The sequence below is a fragment of the Ranitomeya imitator genome, chromosome 1, assembly GCF_032444005.1.
Source record: "Ranitomeya imitator isolate aRanImi1 chromosome 1, aRanImi1.pri, whole genome shotgun sequence".
Taxonomy (NCBI): Eukaryota; Metazoa; Chordata; class Amphibia; order Anura; family Dendrobatidae; genus Ranitomeya; species Ranitomeya imitator.
In genome coordinates, this window is record NC_091282.1 from 494,490,260 (window position 1) to 494,512,144 (window position 21,885).

A 21,885-nucleotide genomic window follows, 5' to 3' on the forward strand; every position below is an offset into this window, starting at 1 on the left:
CTGGGACCAATGTATAGCAAAAATCTGAATTCATCTGGGACACCACCTTCTCTTTTTGTAATTGAGGAAAAATCTGTGTAAGTCAGATAGACTTTAGTAATTCCTGTATCATAAACTACAAGTTTTAGCCTCTTAATTACATGGACTGTTCCACAGGCATAAAACAAACTTCTATGATAGTTAGTTACTGATTGTGGTATGACAGATTCCTGTTAGATATTATCAAGATGACCACAGGGCAGCCTTTATAACTGTATACTTATAATCTGTTTTATTATTATGCCAAATGTCTAAATTATTCAGTGTCCACTCCCAGCTTACGAAGGAGACAGAGATGGCACTGGACCCACATCCTGCATTGCAAATGAAAATGCAGAGTTGTATAAAATTAGTTGTCATTTTTTAATAATGACTGTTTAATTTATAAAAATAGATGGCTACTGTCAGTATAATAAAGCCTAAAAGAAACGTGTGGAAAAAACATTAATGTGTGACCCTTCTTCTTTCATTTAACATTTTCATACTGCAAATCTCTTGTGTTTGATTATCATGGATGGATACGATATGACCTGATAGTGTTGCTCCATATTTAATGTATTTTTATGGAATTAAAATCTGTGCTCATCCCTGCAGTGCACAGATTATCTGTGAAAACGGCTAGATGAAAGTATAGAAAGGGCCTGGTAACAACAGATGGCTTATGATTTTCTGATAAACCATGAGTGCATCTACAAGTTCAACTAAAATTAGAGCTGTCTTCTTTCCCAGATCTCTATTTGGTGATCATCAGGAGTACCTATTATGATTTTGGCATTACTAATATGTGTGCTGGTCTGGAATAAATATTAAAGCTTTATGGCCTCAGTCTATCTCTGTGATACTCCTTTAGTTTTCACACATGTTTATATACATTTTTAATAATAAAAAACAAATTTCTCCAAATTGATAGCATATTTTCCCAAGCTCTGCAGGGATTTTACTTGCCTAGTTTTGTCTTGAACCAGGAAATACAGTAGGTTGACTTGGTGTTCAGTGTGTAGATTGTTAGATTGAATGCACTATGTAAAGGCAGCTACAGCATTGCAAACACTGAAAGCATGGAAGAGCTTTATAAGCAATTGGTCCAGATGTAACATCAACAACACCAGCAGCATCAAACCAAGCAGAAAACTAGCAAATGCCTGATACAGCAGTTTTGACAGCAGCAGCAGGAGTTAAGGCTGCAGTTACAACAGCAGCATCAGCAGCAGTTGCAGCAGATTCAGCAGCAGCAGATTGCTCTCTTGGCAGAAACTATCATGGAGATGGCAGCACCCACTAGCCAAAGTGAAGGTATCCAGGTGAGGTGAACAGTATGGAAGGCCTGGTCGAAAATTACTCTGGAGGATGACTTTGAAGCATTCCTAACCGTGTACGAGAAGATGGCCAACAGAAATAGAACACCGGCCAGGGCCGTGGGGTACTCGGTACCGGGTGCGTACTTAAAGGGATGTGTCATGGCGGCGACCCGGTTCATAGCCCTTGGCACCCATGTAAAAGGGACGGTCTTTAGAAGGGGTTTGAATAAAGTTTGTAAAGTAAGATATGTTCGTGACTCCACCTGTGGTATTCGGTCAGGGGTGACCGACGCTGCTTAAAGGGGTCCTCTGGGGAGTGATGGCACTGCAGCAAAGATGGTATGGCTTCCCACAGGTAAAGCTGGGTCCCCAGGGCTCCCGATGTATTTGGCAAAGATGGTGTGGTGCCAGAAATAAACAGAGGACATGAGGTTGCAGTTTCTTTACCTTTTTACTGTAGGGTTCAGGCAGCCGCAATCCAGGGTACCGGATCACAGGTACTGGTATGATCCGGCCGGCTTGGAAGCGAATTGGGAATCCCCCTAACCAGGTGGGGTTGGAAGCCTTCCTTCTAGCGCTGTGTTGTAGACCCTTGCTGCCTTAGGCCTCACACACGGTCCTCACGTTCTCTCTATCCCCCTTGAAGTAGGACACTACCCGCATGACAAGTAACTCGAGCCTTTTTACAGGGTCCCAGATGACGCTGAGCTCTGTCTGCTACTGTGTCTTCAGGTGTTAATGGTGGACAGGTGACTTGAAATCCAGCTGTCCATTGGTTTCTGCTGTGGGGCATGAAGTTACCCCCACAGCCTCAGTCTTTCGGCTACCGGTTTCTGCGCTTCAGCGTGGAGGAAGCTCAGTCGCAGCTTCCCTCCAGCTCTTTACTTCGCCTGTGCTCCTTTTTCTCCTTCACGCTCTCTACAAACTGTTCTGCTTTCCTTTCTTTCCTTCCAGGAGCTGCAGCACCTCACGTAGCTGCACAGCCCCCTCTTTCTCTTTCAGACTCTCTGTCTGCTTACACTCTGCTCTGTTCCTCTGACAGACAAACTAACTCCTCCCCCAGGCCAGAATATATATACTATATCTAGGGAAGCTCCCCTGAAACCGGGTTCATAGTTCCCCCTTCTGGCCTGGATTTGGAACATGTTGCATGTTTGTGAATACCTGTTAAAGGGATCCTTCCTCGCTTCGGTAACATCCGGTTACCTGGGGTGTTACAGAAGGAAACTGCCCCTAGAGCAGTGAGCTTAGGTTCTGGTTCCATAACTAACTGGGGAACCGCAAAAAGCAACTATGACCTTGCCTTAAGACACAAAAGAGAATAGTAAAACCAAAAACACCTTGCCTTGCAGCATGCCAAGGACTATGACAAGCTAAATGCAAAGATTCCAGCATGTTTGGGTGTAACACACTCCGTAAGGGCGCAACAGGTGCACCTCTGGTGCTACTAAAAGGAAAAGTCTCCCTGGTTCCAGATGTTTGATCTGTTATACCTGGACCAAAAGTGGCTGCTGCCTGAGACCTGCTCTCCGTCACAAATGGTGGAAAGAAATTTATACACTCACTACCAAAATCCATACAATACTGGGATATCCAAGGAGAACCCAAAAACGCAGATGACCTAGTAAGCTTGGTGAAAAGATACATGGCTGCAGAGAATTCCCTGAGATGTCAGTGGAGTCTAACTTGACCTTTCAGGAATACCCAAAGTTAGGGGCCCTTGATTACCTCTGATGGGTGCTGAAGGGTCCAAGAGGGGTCAGAGCTGGGTTCAAGGGGTACATCGTGTAATATTGTCTGTTTGAAGTGTTGTGCTCGATGACATATATCAGTCAATTTTCCCTTGATCTCGCAGCTGATGGACTGCTCCATAGGCCGGCGCTAATCTTACCCTTTCTGCAGTGCTGTTCTTCATCCTAGCAAGGGGCCTCAGATATACCAGGTGACTGTGAATGGTGTCCAATTGATGGGACCTCTGGACTCAGGGAGTTTGGTGACCCTGCTAAAGGCCACAATTCTGCATGTATCCAACCCTGGGAATGTGGTGGGCATCAAGTGTATTTATGATGCAAATAACATCCTGTGGCCCTGGTCAACATTGACGCAGACTGTGGTTCCATTCAGTGGGAATGGTCAACAACTTGTTGCACCCTATAATTGTTGGATGTAAATTTACTCTGTTTTGGGATTTGTGAGGGAAAGTGGTACCACATGGTAGATCGTCTGACAATCAGGTTACAGCAATAAAAACCTTGTCACATGCCACTGCTGACAAGTTGCCATTGTCTCTACAGGCTGGCAATAAGGATGTGGACATGTCACCTAAATTCAACAACCTTAAATGGAAGCTGCCTAGTGAAGTCTTTGGAACTGCCTGACTCAGGGACTTACCTCAAGGGACCAAGGGGACAGACCAAATAAAAGAGTGCCTCTCCAATGCACCAGGGGCACGATCCAGGGTATAGTCAGTTGACTCAAGTGAAACAGTTTAAACCTGGGGATTGGATGCCGGTGTTGATGCCCACAGTGGAAAGCAAGTTCCTTGCCAAGGGGCAAGGACCCTATGAAGTAGTGGAAAGAGTTGGTGAGGGCAACTATAAAGTTCATCAATCAGGGAAAAGGAAAACTATCAGGTGTGTTTTATCAACTTAATCAAGCCTTGTCAGAATATAGCTCACTATTGGTTGGTAGAGGGTGTTCAGCCCTCAGCTTTGGGCAGAGGTGGGGTATGGTATGTTGCAAAGTCAGATAGGACAGGGTTATATCCCAGCTCTGCAGCACTTGATTAGATGCATCTACATAGTTTTGTCTTGAACCAGGAAATGGGTTAACTTGGTGCTGAGTGTGCTGGGGAACTGACCAGTGTGTGTCGGTGTCTGGGAGGGAAGGTGAAGAGACCTCTTGGTACAGAGTCCATAAGAATAAAAAACAGAAAAGGTGGCACTCACCATTCCTAAAATATCCTTTATTTCATATCCTTAAACATAAAGGCAAGGAAATAGTGTGGACACTTGGTGGACAACAGCCATTTCGTACTTCCTGTGCTTCATGGTGAGGAGGAAGTGAAGGGAATCCTACTTAAATCATGGATCTACCCACCTGATTACGTCAGTTCAACAATTAAACACACCCCTTCATCAAGAGACCTCTTGGTGCTAGTCTCACTTACCGGACTTGTCAGACAGCTGGACATTTATCTGAACAGGTCAGCCTGCATATGCCTATATATGGACTGTTTATTTTTTATTCCTTTATGCCAGAGAAAGGCTGCTTGTTTTTCATTTTGCTGTAAGTTTATGCACTTCAATAAATCTCCTTGTTTGATCTTGTAACTCTTGTGAACGCTACTAGCTGCCTAAAAGTGAGTGAATCCCTACAATGCTCACTGATCATCATCTACCGTGGTCTCGAGTGACACTCGAGTCCGCTTCTGCTGTTAGCACAGATTGTCAGTGGTGAGTGCCCCGCTTCATTCTTCAATTGTTTATTGTAAAAGTGGCTTCTGGGTCAGCTATAGAGCTCAATGCGATTTGATTAGTGCATTGTTTCTCAACTCCGGTCCTCAAGACTCACCAACAGGTCATGTTTTCAGGATATCCTTAATATTGCACAGGTGATAATTTCATCACCTGCTCAAGCATTAATTTCATCACTTATGCAATACTAAGGAAATCCTGAAAACATGACCTGTTGGTGGGTTTTGAGGACTGGAGTTGAGAAACACTGGATTAGTGGGAAACACCGTTGCATGATTAAGAAGAGGACTGGAGTGGTGATGGAAACCAAGGAAGACAGTGATCAGTGACTATATTAACACACTGACACTACACAACACTAACATTTATACAAGTCCAGGGAAATAAAAAAAATGGGTGAGGCTTAGCACAGTGATTGGTTTGGACTTAGTCGATGACATTAAGTGCTAAATAAAGTTGCCTATGGTGTAGGGATCCGCAGGGTAGGGATCCGGTAGATTCAGCCTCTTATTGTCCAATCTCGCTGTTAATGAAACAGCAATAATATATAGGGATCAATCCGGGTTTTTGCCTAATAGATCTACAGCACTAGTGTTGAGCATTCCGATACTTCAAATATCGGGTATCGGCCAATATTCGCGGTATAGGAATTCCGATACTGAGTTCCGATACTATATCGGATACCGGAATCGGAAGTTCCTATAATGCTATGAGCCAGTTTGATTTAATTCAGCCAATGAGGAATCCTAAGAAGTGTGGGCACATCCTGTTATGCATGTTAGGCATGTAACTACAGGCATGGCTGTGATTGGCTGCTGAAATGATGTCATGATGCACTATAAAAGCCGCCGCTGCCATTTTGGGTTCACTCTGCTGTGAATTCAGTTAGGGATAGGACGCTGCTCTTCTGACTGAGGGACAGTTTGAGATAACGATTTGCTTCATTGTGCTTTACCCAGGCTACTGTTGCAACCGCTGTGTGAGAACCTTTTTGGCCTTGCAGTGCTGTTCACAGCTGTCTGCAAGGTCTCTGTGTGTGTGTGAGTGTAGCTCACGCTGCAGTGTGTTCTGCAGCCACATCTGGTTGTAGTTCCCTCAGCGTGTATTACTGCCTCATACTGTTACATTGTCCTTTTTTGTATTTGTGCTGATGCAAATTTTGCCAAATTTCTCCTATTACTGTGTTTCCATCTGTATCCAGCTAGATAGCGTACAAACAGTATATAGGAGTAGATAGAGGAGCTTTTCTGCAGCCTTGCAGCTCTGTTCACAGCTGTCTGCAAGGTCTGTGTGAGTGCAGCTCTCGCTGCAGTGTGTTCTGCAGCCACATCTAGTTGTAGTCTGCTCAGCGTGCGTCACTGCCTCATACATTGTCCTTTTTTTCATTAGTGCAGCCCATTTTTCCTGATTTCTCCTATTAGTGGTGTGTTTCCATCCGTATCCAGCTAGATTGCGTGCACTATATAGGAGTAGATAGAGGAGCCTTTCTGCAGCCTTGTGCCCTGCAGCACCAGCCAGATTAGTATTCGCCTTTTTTTGGAGCCTCATCTATTGCATTGTAGGTTACCTTCCTGCATTGTAATAGCTACAAAAAGTTTGTGATACTATTGGTTTTACATCTTTAGGCACATCCATTTTTTTGTAAAAAAAAAAACCTAAATAAAGTTCACCAAACACTCCACTTTACAGTTGTGTAGGCCACATTAGCTCATATTAAAGTCTAGTCCACACTTTATAAAATTAGTGTTTCTTATACCTGTTAGCAGCTGTTCAGGAATAAGCACACTAAGTACTTTTCTGTCTATCTTTATCAGTCTACCAAGATGAAGAAGGCAGGGAGTAAGGCACGTGGTCATGGGTGTGGAGTTTCTGCAGGTAGAGGACGTTGGGATTCTGTGCCTGCTGCGGGCACCAGTGACTCAGCATCCCCCAGTTTTACCAGGGAACAGTCCTTTATGCTCAGCTTTGTAGGAGCTCGCCGTACCCCACTGCTGCAGGATGAACAAATTGAAGCTGTTGTTGGATGGATGGCAGCTAACGCATTGACTTCAATTAGTGCCACATCCTCTCAGGTCCAGAGCACTGAAGAGCACCCATCTGTCTCTTCACCACCTGCCAAATTGCCCAGGCAGTCACAGAGCCCTGGACAGGAGCCATCTCTACTTCTGTTCTCTGAATCTCTTGGCTTGGAAAGAGAGGGCCAGCCAAGCAGCATTCGAGAAATGGAAGAAGAGGCAGTATACAGTGATGCGCAACTGCTTTGTTTCTCTGAATCTGAAGAGGCAGGTGGGCCAGTGCCTACGGTCAGCACACCTCAGTATGCATCTGATGATGAGACTCAGGTGCCACTTTCTGGTGCATACTGTGCTGCCAAGACTACCCAGGAGAAGCAGTTGTTGGAAGAGGGTAGTGTAGATGATGAGGTCCTTGATCCATCATAGCGTGAGGTACAGGAAGGTGGTGGGAGCAGCATTGAGGAAGAGATTCCCCGAAAGGCCCAAAAAGGAGGGAGAGGGAGGGGGCAGACTTGGTTGCCTGTAGCCTCCACTTCAGCACCCATTAGGAGCATGCCTCTTCCAAAAGCCAAAACGGGCGCTCCCAAGACTTGCAGTGCCTGGTCCTTTTTTGACACAGTTACAGATGACATTTGCTTTGTCAAATACAAGCTGTGTCATCAGAATGTGAAATGAGGGAAAAGTGTCCTTCACAAATATGTGAAAACATGTGCGGACCAAGCACATGGTGGAGTTACAAAAACACACTGAAGACCTAGGCCAACCTACAGCGCCATCTACCACCTCTTCAGCTCGTGTTGTAGCCTCTTTCTGCACCTCATACACAGCTGGTTCGGCTTCCTCACAGGATCGCCATTGAAGAACCTCTGGCACTGTTGTACAGAGACCCAGTGTAATTCCACCCACAGCACCACGTTCCCTGTCATCCTCACACTCCTAGCCCAGTCTACAGCCATTGGTAGCACAGGCATGGGAGAAAAGGCGGCCATTCTCAGCAAACCACACCTGAGCACAGGCTCTGAATGCTGGTATTGCAAAACTACTGTCCCTTGAAATGCTCTCATTCATGGCATTGGCAGTCCCACAATACAATGTGCCCAGCCACTTTTATTTCAGCAGGCAAGCCGTCCCTGCCCTGCAAAAGCATGTGGAGGGAAATATTAAACATGCGATACTAAACGCCGTAAGTAGCAAAGTCCACCTCACCACCGATGCGTGGACCAGTCACCATGGACAGGGACGATACCTTTCCCTCAATGCCCATTGGGTAAATGTTGTGGAGCCGGGTACAGATCTTGAGAGTGGTGCTGTACGTGTTCTGCCAACTCCAAGGATTGCAGGAATCCAGTCTGTACACATTGCCTCCTCCTCATACTCCAGTTCCTCTGAATCAGCGCTGCAGGAGCCGTCACAGTCTACCTCCACATGGACCCGTGAATGCTTACCTGTTACGACCGATATGAGCACAGCCATATTGAAATTAATTTCTTTGGGGAATCGAAGCCACACAGCGCTGGAACTCTGGAATGCCATCAAGCAGGAGAGCGACGTGTGGTAGTTTGTGACAATGGCCGATATCTGGTGGCAGCTCTGGGCCTAGGCAACCTCACTTACATCCCATGTCTGGCACATGTGCTCAACTTCGTAATGCAGAGTTTTTTGAGGGACTATCTAGATCTTGATGCACTGCTGCACAAGGTCCGCCTAGAGTGTGCTCAATTGCGGCGTTCCAGCATGGCAAGATTGCGCATTGCAGCTCTGCAGCGCCAATTCCGCCCTCCGGAACATCGCATCATATGTGACCTACCCACCAGGTGGAATTCAACGTTACATATGTTGGAGCGGTTGTGTGAGCCGCAGGCAGCAGTAATGGAGTACCAGCTGCATCAGGTGCAAAAAGTTGCACTGCACGCCGTTCAGACTTCACCACCACTGAGTGGGCCACTATGAAGGACATCTGCCAGGTTTTGCGTGCCTTCGATGATTCCACGCGGATGGCGAGCGCAGATGATGCTCTAGTCAGCATGACTATTCCCCTTATCTGCCTGCATAAAAAAACACTGCAAGTGCTAAGGGAGGAGGTTGTGGAAGAGGTGGAGGATGAGGAGTCATAAATGCCATCTGCTTCTGGATGTAGGCCCCTTAAAAAATAGTGAGGAAAGAATGGTTGTAGATGACGAGGAAAAAGCTAACATATTAAACACCTTCTTCTCCACGGTATTCACGGTGGAAAATGAAATGCTAGGTGAAATCCCAAGAAACAATGAAAACCCTATATTAAGGGTCACCAATCTAACCCAAGAAGAGGTGCGAAACCGGCTAAATAAGATTAAAATAGATAAATCTCCGGGTCCGGATGGCATACACCCACGAGTACTAAGAGAACTAAGTAATGTAATAGATAAACCATTATTTCTTATTTTTAGGGACTCTATAGCGACAGGGTCTGTTCCGCAGGACTGGCGCATAGCAAATGTGGTGCCAATATTCAAAAAGGGCTCTAAAAGTGAACCTGGAAATTATAGGCCAGTAAGTCTAACCTCTATTGTTGGTAAAATATTTGAAGGGTTTCTGAGGGATGTTATTCTGGATTATCTCAATGAGAATAACTGTTTAACTCCATATCAGCATGGGTTTATGAGAAATCGCTCCTGTCAAACCAATCTAATCAGTTTTTATGAAGAGGTAAGCTATAGGCTGGACCACGGTGAGTCATTGGACGTGGTATATCTCGATTTTTCCAAAGCGTTTGATACCGTGCCGCACAAGAGGTTGGTACACAAAATGAGAATGCTTGGTCTGGGGGAAAATGTGTGTAAATGGGTTAGTAACTGGCTTAGTGATAGAAAGCAGAGGGTGGTTATAAATGGTAGAGTCTCTAACTGGGTCGCTGTGACCAGTGGGGTACCGCAGGGGTCGGTATTGGGACCTGTTCTCTTCAACATATTCATTAATGATCTGGTAGAAGGTTTACACAGTAAAATATCGATATTTGCAGATGATACAAAACTATGTAAAGCAGTTAATACAAGAGAAGATAATATTCTGCTACAGATGGATCTGGATAAGTTGAAAACTTGGGCTGAAAGGTGGCAGATGAGGTTTAACAATGATAAATGTAAGGTTATACACATGGGAAGAAGGAATCAATATCACCATTACACACTGAATGGGAAACCACTGGGTAAATCTGACAGGGAGAAGGACTTGGGGATCCTAGTTAATGATAAACTTACCTGGAGCAGCCAGTGCCAGGCAGCAGCTGCCAAGGCAAACAGGATCATGGGGTGCATTAAAAGAGGTCTGGATACACATGATGAGAGCATTATACTGCCTCTGTACAAATCCCTAGTTAGACCGCACATGGAGTACTGTGTCCAGTTTTGGGCACCGGTGCTCAGGAAGGATATAATGGAACTAGAGAGAGTACAAAGGAGGGCAACAAAATTAATAAAGGGGATGGGAGAACTACAATACCCAGATAGATTAGCGAAATTAGGATTATTTAGTCTAGAAAAAAGACGACTGAGGGGCGATCTAATAACCATGTATAAGTATATAAGGGGACAATACAAATATCTCGCTGAGGATCTGTTTATACCAAGGAAGGTGACGGGCACAAGGGGGCATTCTTTGCGTCTGGAGGAGAGAAGGTTTTTCCACCAACATAGAAGAGGATTCTTTACTGTTAGGGCAGTGAGAATCTGGAATTGCTTGCCTGAGGAGGTGGTGATGGCGAACTCAGTCGAGGGGTTCAAGAGAGGCCTGGATGTCTTCCTGGAGCAGAACAATATTGTATCATACAATTATTAGGTTCTGTAGAAGGACGTAGATCTGGGGATTTATTATGATGGAATATAGGCTGAACTGGATGGACAAATGTCTTTTTTCGGCCTTACTAACTATGTTACTATGTCTGCGCAACGTGGTTCCTCACAAAGGCCTAGGCAGGGGACACTTTGTGAGGAGGATGAGAAGAAGTCAATGGAGGAAGACATCTGTCCAGAGGAGGGAGTTACACAATGCTCTAGTAGTCAGTATGTAGAGCGAGGGTGGGGTGATGCAGAGCAAGCAGAGATCACGCCTCAAGCAGGGGACAGCGTTTCTTGGCCAGTTGGCAGTCTGCAGCACATGGTTGATTTCATGCTGCAGTGCCCGAGAAACAACCGCCGCATCGCCCATATTCTCAACACTGCTGATTATTGGGTGTACGCCCTCCTAGATCCTCGCTACTGGGACAACTTACAAAGCCTCATAACACCGTTGAACCGGGAGCATAAAATGCGGGAGTACCAAGACACACTGGTGCATTCCATCATGTTCTCCATTCCAACCGAGAGCAGTGCTGCTAGTGCTTTACAAAGCAGCTCAGTGCGTTAAGGCAGTGGAGGAAGCTCTGCACAAAGAGGGAGCAGAAGCAGTGCCTCAGCACAAGACAAGACCAGTTTGGCCCAGATGTGGCAAAGTTTTGTGTGCCCACCACAAATGTCTACACCATCACAGACGGCTGCAGTCACCAGGAGGCAACGTTTCCGTCAGATGGTGACAGACTACATGTCTTGCCTTCTCAGTGTACTCCCAGACGGCTCTTCCCCCTTCAAGTTTTGGGTCTCTAAGCTGGATACATGGCCAGAGCTTAGCCAGTATGCATTGGTGGTGCTGGCTTGCCCTGCTGCTAGTGTATTATCGGAATGCGTCTTTAGTGCCGCAAGTGGTGTACTAACAGACCGTCGCCTGTGACTATCCTCCGACAATGTTGACCGGCTTACTTTTCTGAAAATGAACAAGGCCTGGATCTCGCAGGAATTTGCCACTCCTCTTCCAGATTAAATAATTGGTTGGCAACAGTATCCAGGTCTCCTGTTGTGTTCATGTTTCTACCACCTGAACTGTAATCCCTGGGCTCCAACACTGCCAGTTGCTGCCCAGAAGTGCCGTCTGCACAGTCAACACTTGCTCCTCTGTTATTGGGGTTCAGTAACATCAGCTGCTCCCAGCTGTGTATCCGGCAATGTCTCCTGCTCCTCCGTCCACTCACACACTACTACAGATATTAAACTGCCTCGAGTGTAGGCCTCAGCCTACACTCTGTTTCTATCATTGACCCTGGGCTCTAACACCGCCAGTTGCTACCCAGAAGTGCCGTCTGCACAGTCAACACTTGCTCCTCTGTTATTGGGGTTCAGTAACATCAGCTGCTCCCAGCTGTGTATCCGGCAATGTCTCCTGCTCCTCCGTCCACTCACACACTACTACAGATATTAAACTGCCTCGAGTGTAGGCCTTAGCCTACACTCTGTTTCTAGCATTGACCCTGGGCTCCAACACCAATATTGTGCGTAAGCCGCTGACATGCCTCCTGGGATGTATGGATAATATTGCTACTGATGAATGTGGGAAACTGGCTATTGCAAGATTGCTATATGCTGCTAGGAAGCTTATTGCGATGCATTGATAGATGAAAAACCACCAGTTAGAAAAGAGTTTGTGAATAAAATAAACTTTATTGTCTTCATGGAGGGCAACAAAATTAATAAAGCGGATGTGGGAACTACAATACCCAGAGATATTAGCAAAATTAGGATTATTTAGTCTAGAAAAAAGACAACTGAGGGGTGATCTAATAACCATGTATAACCATGTATAAGTATATAAGGGGACAATAAAAATATCTCTGCAAGGATCTGTTTATACCAAGGAAGGTGACAGTCACAAGGTGGCATTCCCTGCGTCTGGAGGAGAGAAGGTTTTTCCACCAACATAGAAGAGGATTCTTTACTGTTAGGGCAGTGAGAATCTGGACTTCCAAAAGAATAGAGGTAAACTTCAAGGTCATGGTACATCAGTGTCATATCACACCATCCATAATTATCTTGATGGACTTCACAAAAGATGACCGTGGAGTAAACCACTGTTGAAAGAACATCTTAAAAAAGCAAGAATGGAATTGGCTAAAATGGGCTTTTACAAGTCAAAAAGCTTCTGGGAGAAAATCCTTTGGACAAGTGAGACAAGACTGAAGCTTTTTAGCAAGTTACATCAGCTATATCTTCACTGACGTGAAAGTAAAGCACACAAGGAAAAGAGCATAGTCTCTTCTGTGAAACATGGGGAAGGCTCAGTAATGTTTTAGGACTGCTCTGCTGCATCTGGCACAGAGTGTCTTGAATTTGTGCAGAGTACAATGAATTCTCAAGACTATCAAAGCATTCTACAATCGAAATATAGAAAGAACAGCGCCACACCAGGAAGTGACAGACAGTAACTTTCTTTATTCTGCCTCCTGCGGCGACGTTTCGGTCCGTGGACCTTTTTCAAGCACACGGACCGAAACGTCACCGCAGGAGGCAGAATAAAGAAAGTTACTGTCTGTCACTTCCTGGTGTGGCGCTGTCCTTTCTATATTTCAATTGTGGACTCTTTTGCTGGGACGGACCCCCTGGTGTGGATGAGCACCCTGATGTCCATGGAGACGGTGTCAGTATTGGGTGCGGTCTAACACATTTGTTGGATACTATCAAAGCATTCTAGACATAGATGTGCTGCACATTGTCAGAAAGCTTGTCTGATTTGCAGGTTATGAGTCCTCCAATAGGATAATGACCCAAAACGCACAGCTAAAAATATCAAAGAATGGCTAACAGAAAAGCATTAGACTATTAGCCCTAATTTAAACTGAACATCTGTGAAAGGAGATGAAACATGCAGTCTAGATAAGGCACCCTAGAAGTATGAGACAGCTAGAGCAATTTTCTCACAAGTGGGCCAAAATACCTGTGGACAGGTGCTGAAGCCTCATTGATAGTTACATAAAAAAATTTTTGCAGTGATTTCCTCAAAAGGTTGTGCAACAGAAGATTAAACTAAACCTGTCACCAGGAATAATAGATATGCGGTTAATCTGCAGGTTAACAGCGTTCGTTATGATACTGTCCGGCGCCTGCATGCAGCCGAATGCAGTAGGGAGAAAATGATCTTTATTCTCCCCACCAGCATTCGGTATTCAGTAATGGGAGGCGGCGACGGCACTGGTTCAGTCACTGCTCTGAGTGAACAGAGAAGTGCTGCAACCGCGCCCCTGGCCCTGACTAACACTGGCTCGGCATTGCGGCTGGTTGTTAGTCAGAGCAGGGGGCGATTACAGTGTCCGCACTGTATTCTCAAAGTGGTGACTGAACCAGGGTGGCCCCTGCCTCTATGACTGAATACTGAATGCTGGCGGGGAGAATACAGATCATTTTCTCCCCGCTGCATGGCTGCGTGCAGGCGCCGAACAGCATAATAAAGCTGTTAGCCTGCAGATTAACTGCATATCTGCAGGCTAACAGCATTATTCCTGGTGACAAGTTCCCTTTAAGTTAAGGATACCATCATTTTTGTTCAGGCTATTTTTATTAGTTGAACCAAATTTTCTGTTAAACCACAATTCAAAACCAATGTCTGATTTTCATTAGTTGGTATTCACTAAATTTACAAAGAAAATTATTTTTGTCAGTTTCAGGTTATTTCAGTAATTATTGTGGGTTTGTCTTATTTATTTATATAAATTTATGAGTAGCTTTGAAAAGGAGAGGGACACAAACATTTTTTTGCACAGGGACCCCAAGTTGTCTGTGTCTGTTCCTGGTTGAATGCATATTACTATTCATCTTCACTCGAGGCACCTTGGGCTTTATTTACATCCTTGAGCATGTGGAAAAGGACTCATTCAGACATCCATATCAATCGGACATTTCTATGAAACTGTCATGCTCAGATCAGGAGACCCCCGGCCATACAATCTCAGACTGATTTGCGCAGATGTCTGAATGAGTCCTAAGTCTGTGAGGTTGGCACATAAAGAGCTGCAATTTTCCACCCTTTAAAAGATTGGTAAAATTGGATTAGGTTCAGACCTCAAGGACCCTGTAAAAGAATATATATATATTCATTTTAAAGAGTGAGTGTCTTAGAGTCCAAAGTAAATTTTTCTGAAAATTGTCTTGTATTTTTTCTATTTCTCCTTTATCTTTTTTTCACAAACTCTCCAAGGTTGGCTACGTTCTTGGATTCCAGCAGCAAAATGTTGCCACTACTATTCTTTCTTTCCATACTTTTGTCTGACAAAAGTATATAATTTTAACTATAGAAGTTTACTATTCCTTTAGAGATGTCACAAGAGGGGTTATTCCCTTTTAGATAATGTTCGACCACAGCTGCAGTTTGTTAAAAAATAATGAACTGGGTGGTAGTCTCCTTACCCTGGTCCACCGGTGAGTATCCACCACCACTATTCCCAGTGTCTGGCATTGGTTGCTGTGCTGACGTCACAATGTACAGTTAACTGATTGGCTATTAATGTGGCATTAGTGCTGCAACCAATGGCAGACACTGGGAGTAGCGGCGGCAGCTCACTGGTGGACCTGGAGAAGGTGAGTATGGTGTACTTTGTTAGAGTTCTTTCACACTTCAGTTGTGTGGCGTCAGTTAGGTCCGACATCGTGGCGGATCGACGGATCCGTCAAATTTGGTGGAAAAACGGTTCTAACGGATCCGTTTTTTTGACGGATCAGCTGCCCCGATCCGTTTAAAAAACGGATCCGTTAGAACCGTTGCGACCGTTTTTACATCCGTTGTAACCGTTTTTTGACGGATCCGTTTTTTAAAAGGGGAGGATTTCAATGTGATTGGCTACTGGATACTACTGCAAAACTATATATAGCGTGTATTTACACCACATCTTTGAAAGGTTGTAGAGAAAGTGGCAGAAATGGAAGGAGTCCTGGCGAACATTGCAAAGATCTATGCGGATTTTACTTTTGAGGCAAATCAGTTGGCAGTCAGCGTTCGAGAGAGGGAGGAACAAAGACTGCGCATCCTACGGCAGCGGCGGAAGAGAAGGCTGTGGATCCATCCCATCACAGCACAACGTATGACCCGTGGTGTTTATTCCACGCTTTACATGGAACTAAGGGAAAACCCTCAAAAGTTCTTCAATTATGTGAGGATGAGAGCTGAAAATTTCGAGTTTTTATTGGGCTATGTGGAAGACTGTATACGTAGACGAGACACCCAGATGCGATTCTCAATATCACCAGCAGAGCGTCTCATGGTGACTATTCGGTAAGTAATTTTTTTTTTTTTAAATGATTCTCATTCATCAGACTTATAACTGTAATGTTGTTTTTTGAATTTTTTTTATTAATTATTGTCTTTTCGTTTTGTTAACAGATTCCTTGCAACTGGAGAGTCGTTCTCATCCCTCCATTTTCAGTATCGACTTGGGATATCCACCATCTCGGGGATCATCAGAGATACCTGCCGGGCATTGTGGGAGTGCCTACAAGTGGAATACATCCCAGAGCCATCACAGGAGAGGTGGCTGGAGATCGCCCAAACTTTTCATCAAATTTGCCAGTTTCCAAATTGTGTTGGAGCAGTTGATGGAAAGCACATACGGATCGTCAAACCTTCAGGCTCTGGATCACAGTTTTATAACTATAAGAAGTACTTCTCTATTGTGTTGATGGCCATAGCCGATGCACAATGCAAGTTCATCGCTGTTGATATCGGTGCGTATGGACGCGCAAATGATTCACAAATCTTTAAAAATTCACCAATGGGGCGCCGTTTATATGGAGAGACATTTGATTTTCCGCCCCCTAGACCTCTCCCTGGAACCACTGGTCCACCATTACCATTTGTTTGTGTTGGAGATGATGCCTTCCAGCTTTCCCCACACTTGCTGAAACCCTTTGGAAGTAGTGGACTGACCCAGAGGAAAAAAATTTACAATTACCGCTTAACCAGAGCACGAAGAGTAGTGGAATGTGCTTTTGGCATCTTAACTGCCAAATGGAGAGTCCTGCTAACTGCAATTAAACTGCAGACTGAAACTGTCGATGATGTGGTCAAAGCGTGCGTTGTCCTGCACAATTTTGTTTTATCAAAAGAACAAGTTTCCCTGGAGGATAATGTTTCTGAAAGCACCTTACGGGATTACCAAAACCCCACTTTTCGCAGTCCAGTAGCAGTCTCCAGAATGCGGGACAGTTTTGCAGACTACTTCATGTCTCCTGCAGGATCAGTTGACTGGCAGTATGAAATGGTGTAAAAATTTTTTTCTTTTTACACTTGTAAAAATACCATTTTTTGTTTGCTTACAAAATCTTTGTACTTTAATGCAGCATTGTATGTTTTGCAACGGTACCCTTTAAACACTGTTATTGTTACTATTGCCATAACCTTGGTGATTTAAAAACTTTACAAAAAAAAAGAGAAAGACAATAAAATTGTTTTTAAACCAAAAAACTGTTTATTTATTTACAGATTCTCATAGTTTGGGGTGGAGATAGTAGCGGAGGGGCTGACAGGGCGGACCACGTCAAGAGTGGGGGACAGGACATCACGGGGAGGAACAGAAGTAGAATGGGTGGTGAAAACATGAGGTTGTGTAGAGAGTTGAGGTGCAGATGTGGTGTGTGGGAGGTATGAAGGTGTTGGTGGGATTGGGAACGGAGAAGTTAAAGGGGAAGAATGGAAGGGGGACGGTAAAAACTGGGAAAGACTAAGGGGGGAAGGAACAAATGACGAAGGAGTAGAATGGACGGGAGGAGGACGGACAGGAGGAGGACGGACGGGAGGATAGACGGTGGATTGAGAGGGGAAAGGTGTTGACACATGAAGGGTAGGTGGAGGGGCATGGGACATCGCCTGCGCTAGAGCAGTGTGGCAGCCTTGCATCACATGCATCTGCAGGTCAGGAGTTAGATTTTCCATGTGCCTGAGGACCGACTGAAAAAAACAGTGCCTTGGTGACTGATTTGCATCTGATTGCATCCTATCAAGACGACTGCTGAGTTCAAGTATGCTTTTGTTAAGCATATTGTACCCAGCAGACGTTTGCTCACTCAAAAGCTTGATGGCACTGTGAAAGGATGCATTCAGCTGCAAAAAGTCAGGCGCATAGCTCCTTTCCTGACCTCTCTGGCGCTGCCGTCCTGACCACAAAGTTGGTCTAGATGTTGCGGCAGTGGCAGAGGGGTGGGGTAAAGGGAACTCTAACTCATCACCTGCAGCTTCAAGTGACGAAGTCCGCCCTGCTGCTCCAGCGCTGGTGGATGAGGCTGAGGGATCAAACGAAAGGGAAGGTGCAGAAACAGAGGGGTCGACGTGGTCCCCGGTGGCGGACTCTTGAGGGATCGCTCCAGAGGGGTGCAACTCTGATGCAGGCTCCCGAGTGCTGCAGAAAGTGCTGTTAAAGAAGAAAAAAAAAATTAGTATCTGGATATTACAATTGCCCTTGCTGCAAAAAAAATTGAAGGTTACACATTTTTACAGTTTGACTGAAAATATGTGGTGTTGAATATTTACCTTCTGCTCAGCAGCGTCGACCGGAGGAACGACAGGGCTCTGGCATGTTTGTATCTGCTCCTGCGTCCTCTAGATCCACTCGGGGCCTGCATCTCCTTATTAAACTCCCTCTTGAAGCGATCCCTGAGTGACCGCCACCGCACGATAATCCTGTTACCTGGAAAGAGAAAGCAAAAATTGGTTACTATACACCACATTAAATCATGCTAACATAAGGTTATGAAGTGTGAATACTTACGCGCTAGATCCTGGGCCCCAGCATCGAGTTCCTCCCAGTTATCCATAACAGCACTGCACACTTCCTCCCATAGCCGTCGGGTGATTAACTGGTCAGCATGGCGGCGGTCCGACATGTTCCACAGCGGCTCCCGACTTTGTACTGCTTCGATGAGGGTGTTCACATCGATGCCCTCCTCTTCATCATCTTGTTCGGGAGCACGCTGTGAAGCCTAACAAAAAGATAAGAATAAAAAGGGAAAGATTACAACACATGAATTTTACATTTTACTAAACACCAAACCAAAAAGGAACTTACTCTTCGGCGACCGCCGCGATTATCATTCCGACGACTATGGGAGGTGCTTTGAGGAACTCTACGTCGAGCCCCGGATTGTGAAGACTAATTTAAAAAAAAAAATAAAATTAATAATGTTCTTTGATCGAGGCATATGTATTGTGTGCTGTGCTGAATGTTTGTGTTGGGTGTAGTGCATTGTATGTGAGGATCGGTCTGTTCAAAACTTACACTATGCGCTCCCGCTCCTTGTATTTCTCCACCCTGTCCGTCTCCTTCTGTTAGCCCCTCTGCTTCATATTCCTGTGAATACATAATAAACACATAAAGGCTTAAAATACAATTGCCATTGTTGCACCAAAATAAAAAATTTATGAAGAAAAAAAATTAACACCTCAGTTTGCTGATGATGTGCTGGGGGGCTCTCAGAAGAAGACATTATGATCTTGCGTCTATCTTGGGTTGGTCGGTCCCTTGCTTGGGTCCTCTTGGTCCCTAGAATCTGTAAGCATAAAGGGAGTTCTAAGCTACTATACAAAAGGATAGATAGATAGATGCAGCTTTCAGGACTTTACACTTACATCTGTTTCCAAAACTTGGGGCTTGCGTATAGCTTGGGTCGGTCGGTCCCTTGCTTGGGTCCTCTTGGTCCCTAGAATCTGCAAGCATAAAGAGAGTTCTAAGCTACTATACAAAAGGATAGATGCAGCTGTAGGGACTTTACACTTACAACTTTAAAAAAAAAATGGGGAGCCTGCTTGTGTACGTCTTGGGTCAGTACCTACTACAGTACCTACAGTGCCAACTTATTTTTGATTTCCCCCACCACAAAAGAAAAAAAAAATTCTACCGTCAAACTTGATGCACAAGCTGCCAAACCCTCTACCTCCTGTTTCCCCACAAAAAAAACCCCAAAAAATCCCTTTAAAACAACACCAAAACTACTTAGAACTTGATATGCGCAATGCGCATGCTGGTAAAACCCACCTAAACAAAGTTTAACCTTATAAAAAATGTTCCTCATTCGAAATTAAAATACCAATCCCCAAAATTGTTAATTATGATTACCCTACAGTTTGTATTTTCTAAAACCAGATAACATATTCTATAGCAAAGATTTGCATTACACATTTGTATATATAACCTTTACTGCATGTTTACCCAATATTATATTTATCTTGAAATGAGACTACTGACAGTTTTGTGAAATTTTTATTACTATATTTTTTAAAATTTTCTTTTTTTAGGGTACAGTAGGAGCTACACTGCTCTTTATTTGAAATACAAGTACATTATGGAAAACAACAAAGATGCAGAACACATCACACATCATTTATACACACACACAAAACAAATTTTACACCACAGCTATTCAAAATACCAGCATAGTATGAAAAACATATAAACAGGGCAGGCAGGCACACGCACGCACGCACACACAGCCACCTTCTGTCTGTCCCTCGGCACTCTGCTTCTCTGCCCTGTGTAAGCACAGCGGCCAGAAAGCAGAGTGGTGACGTCACCGCTGTGCTCTGCTTTATGGCTGGCTGGCGCTCACAATGCAGAGAAGCACAGCACGGGGACAGACAGCGGAATTTACCTTTTTTTTTTTACTTTTACACTGGTAACCAGGGTAAACATCGGGTTACTAAGCGCGGCTCTGCAGTTAGTAACCCGATGTTTACTCTGGTTACCGGCATCGTTGGTCGCTGGAGAGCTGTCTGTGTGACAGCTCTCCAGCAACCAAACAGCGACGCTGCAGCGATCCGGATCGTTGTCGGTATCGCTGCAGCGTGTGACGGTACCTTTAGTAAATACATCAAAAATCAACATTAACCAATATGGCATTGACAAATGCACATGCAACCAACAAGATGCACACAAACATACCTGCAAGCAGAGTCATAACGCAAGCATAACACATGAACAGGCGTAATATTGACGAAGGCATAATAAGGTGCAGGCACATGAACACATACATACAAAAGCACACAGCAGTACAAAAATACACACACACACGGCCATCAGTCCTCCGGCTGGAGCTTGATGTCTTCACAGTGGCAGGCCTCGGGGTGGATCTGGACTGTAGCAGGGCACTGGCTGTTGCAGGACGACGGCAGGCCTCAGGTTGGATTCAGGTTTTAAAAGCTCTTGCTGTACTCAGTACGTCATACACAAATGCGCACACACACACACACACACACACACACACACACACACACACACACACATGCACGCTGGATGTCAGTACTCACATGGCTGTCTCAGGCAGGGTCTGGCTGGCACGGCCTCTCTGGCTGGCTGGCAGGGCCTCTCTGGCTGGCTGGCAGGGCCTCTCTGGCTGGCTGGCAGGGCCTGGCTGGCAAGGTCTTGCTTGCAGGGTCTGGCAGTGTGTCTCTGGCTGGCAGGGCCTCTCTGGCTGGCAGGGCCTCTCTGGCTAGCTGGCAGGGCCTCTCTGGCTGGCTGGCAAGGTCTTGCTGGCAGGGTCTGGCTGGGTCTCTCTTGCATTGAAGGGTCTGTCTTGCTAGTACATTTGGGAATGACCTGTCCTCTTTATATAGTTTTTGGGTTGTCTGGGCAAAGTATCCACTTTTTGGAGCATGCTCAATCAAAAAAAGCGGATTGAGGCGACGGATCCGCCAAAAAGCGGATCGCGACGGATCCGTCGCCCATAGGCGCCCATTCTAAAAAAAGGCGGACACGACGGATCCGCCGCGGTCCGCCTTTTCGGCGGCGCCAAAAAACGTTACAAAGTCCGTCAATGTCTAGACAACGTCCGCCAAATATCGACGGATCCGTCGCATGGCGGATGGAACGGACGGCCATCCGCCACAATCCGTCTCTAATGCAAGTCAATGGGAAAATAGCGGATCCGCCAAAAAAAAATGGCGGATCCGCCATTTCACGAAAATGGCGGTTTTTGACTGACGCCGAAAGACTGAAGTGTGAAAGAGGCCTTATTCTTTAACCAACTGAAGCTGGTGCCCAACATAGTTACATAGTTACATATTCATAAAAAAGGAACAGCACCACACTTCTACTTATCTCTGGGTGCAAAGCCTCCAGGCAACCTGTCCACTGGGTTATCCAAAGTCCATAAAATTCAAAAAAGAAGGCAGCACTCCATTTTTCTTAATAAATGTGCAGGATTTAATCAGACCCACATGTCTGTGCGCACAGACATGTGGGTC

General features: G+C 45.2%; 3 protein-coding genes across 6 annotated transcripts in view; 2 read left to right on the top strand and 1 right to left on the bottom strand.

Moving 5' to 3' along the window:
• Positions 1–21,885, top strand: part of SLC24A2 (solute carrier family 24 member 2) — a 548,803-nt gene that overhangs the window by 410,596 nt on the left and 116,322 nt on the right. The window lies entirely within an intron of this gene.
• LOC138676615 (uncharacterized) lies at positions 15,508–17,041 on the top strand. Its single transcript, XM_069766093.1, has 2 exons — positions 15,508–15,930; positions 16,039–17,041. The coding sequence occupies exons 1-2, from the start codon at positions 15,578–15,580 to the stop codon at positions 16,919–16,921; spliced, it is 1,236 nt and encodes a 411-aa protein (XP_069622194.1). The 5' UTR covers positions 15,508–15,577; the 3' UTR covers positions 16,922–17,041.
• LOC138676606 (uncharacterized) lies at positions 17,081–20,158 on the bottom strand. The gene is made up of 8 exons (XM_069766081.1): positions 20,141–20,158; positions 19,276–19,353; positions 19,089–19,196; positions 18,926–18,997; positions 18,716–18,799; positions 18,419–18,629; positions 18,181–18,337; positions 17,081–18,061 (listed from the first exon to the last, which is right to left on the bottom strand). Exons 3-8 carry the CDS (start codon positions 19,131–19,133, stop codon positions 17,131–17,133), a joined length of 1,500 nt encoding a protein of 499 aa, XP_069622182.1. The 5' UTR covers positions 19,134–19,196; positions 19,276–19,353; positions 20,141–20,158; the 3' UTR covers positions 17,081–17,130.

Bases quoted from the DNA above. Each gene is read 5' to 3' on its own strand.
- LOC138676615 (XM_069766093.1), top strand. From the start codon at position 15,578: ATGGAAGGAGTCCTGGCGAACATTGCAAAGATCTATGCGGATTTTACT. The intron at 15,931-16,038 runs GTAAGTAATTTT...TTTTGTTAACAG, and splicing joins CGTCTCATGGTGACTATTCG to ATTCCTTGCAACTGGAGAGT.
- LOC138676606 (XM_069766081.1), bottom strand. From the start codon at position 19,133: ATGTCTTCTTCTGAGAGCCCCCCAGCACATCATCAGCAAACTGAG. The intron at 18,998-19,088 runs GTGTTAATTTTT...ATGTATTCACAG, and splicing joins CACATCATCAGCAAACTGAG to GAATATGAAGCAGAGGGGCT. The intron at 18,630-18,715 runs GTAAGTTCCTTT...TCTTTTTGTTAG, and splicing joins ATCGCGGCGGTCGCCGAAGA to GCTTCACAGCGTGCTCCCGA.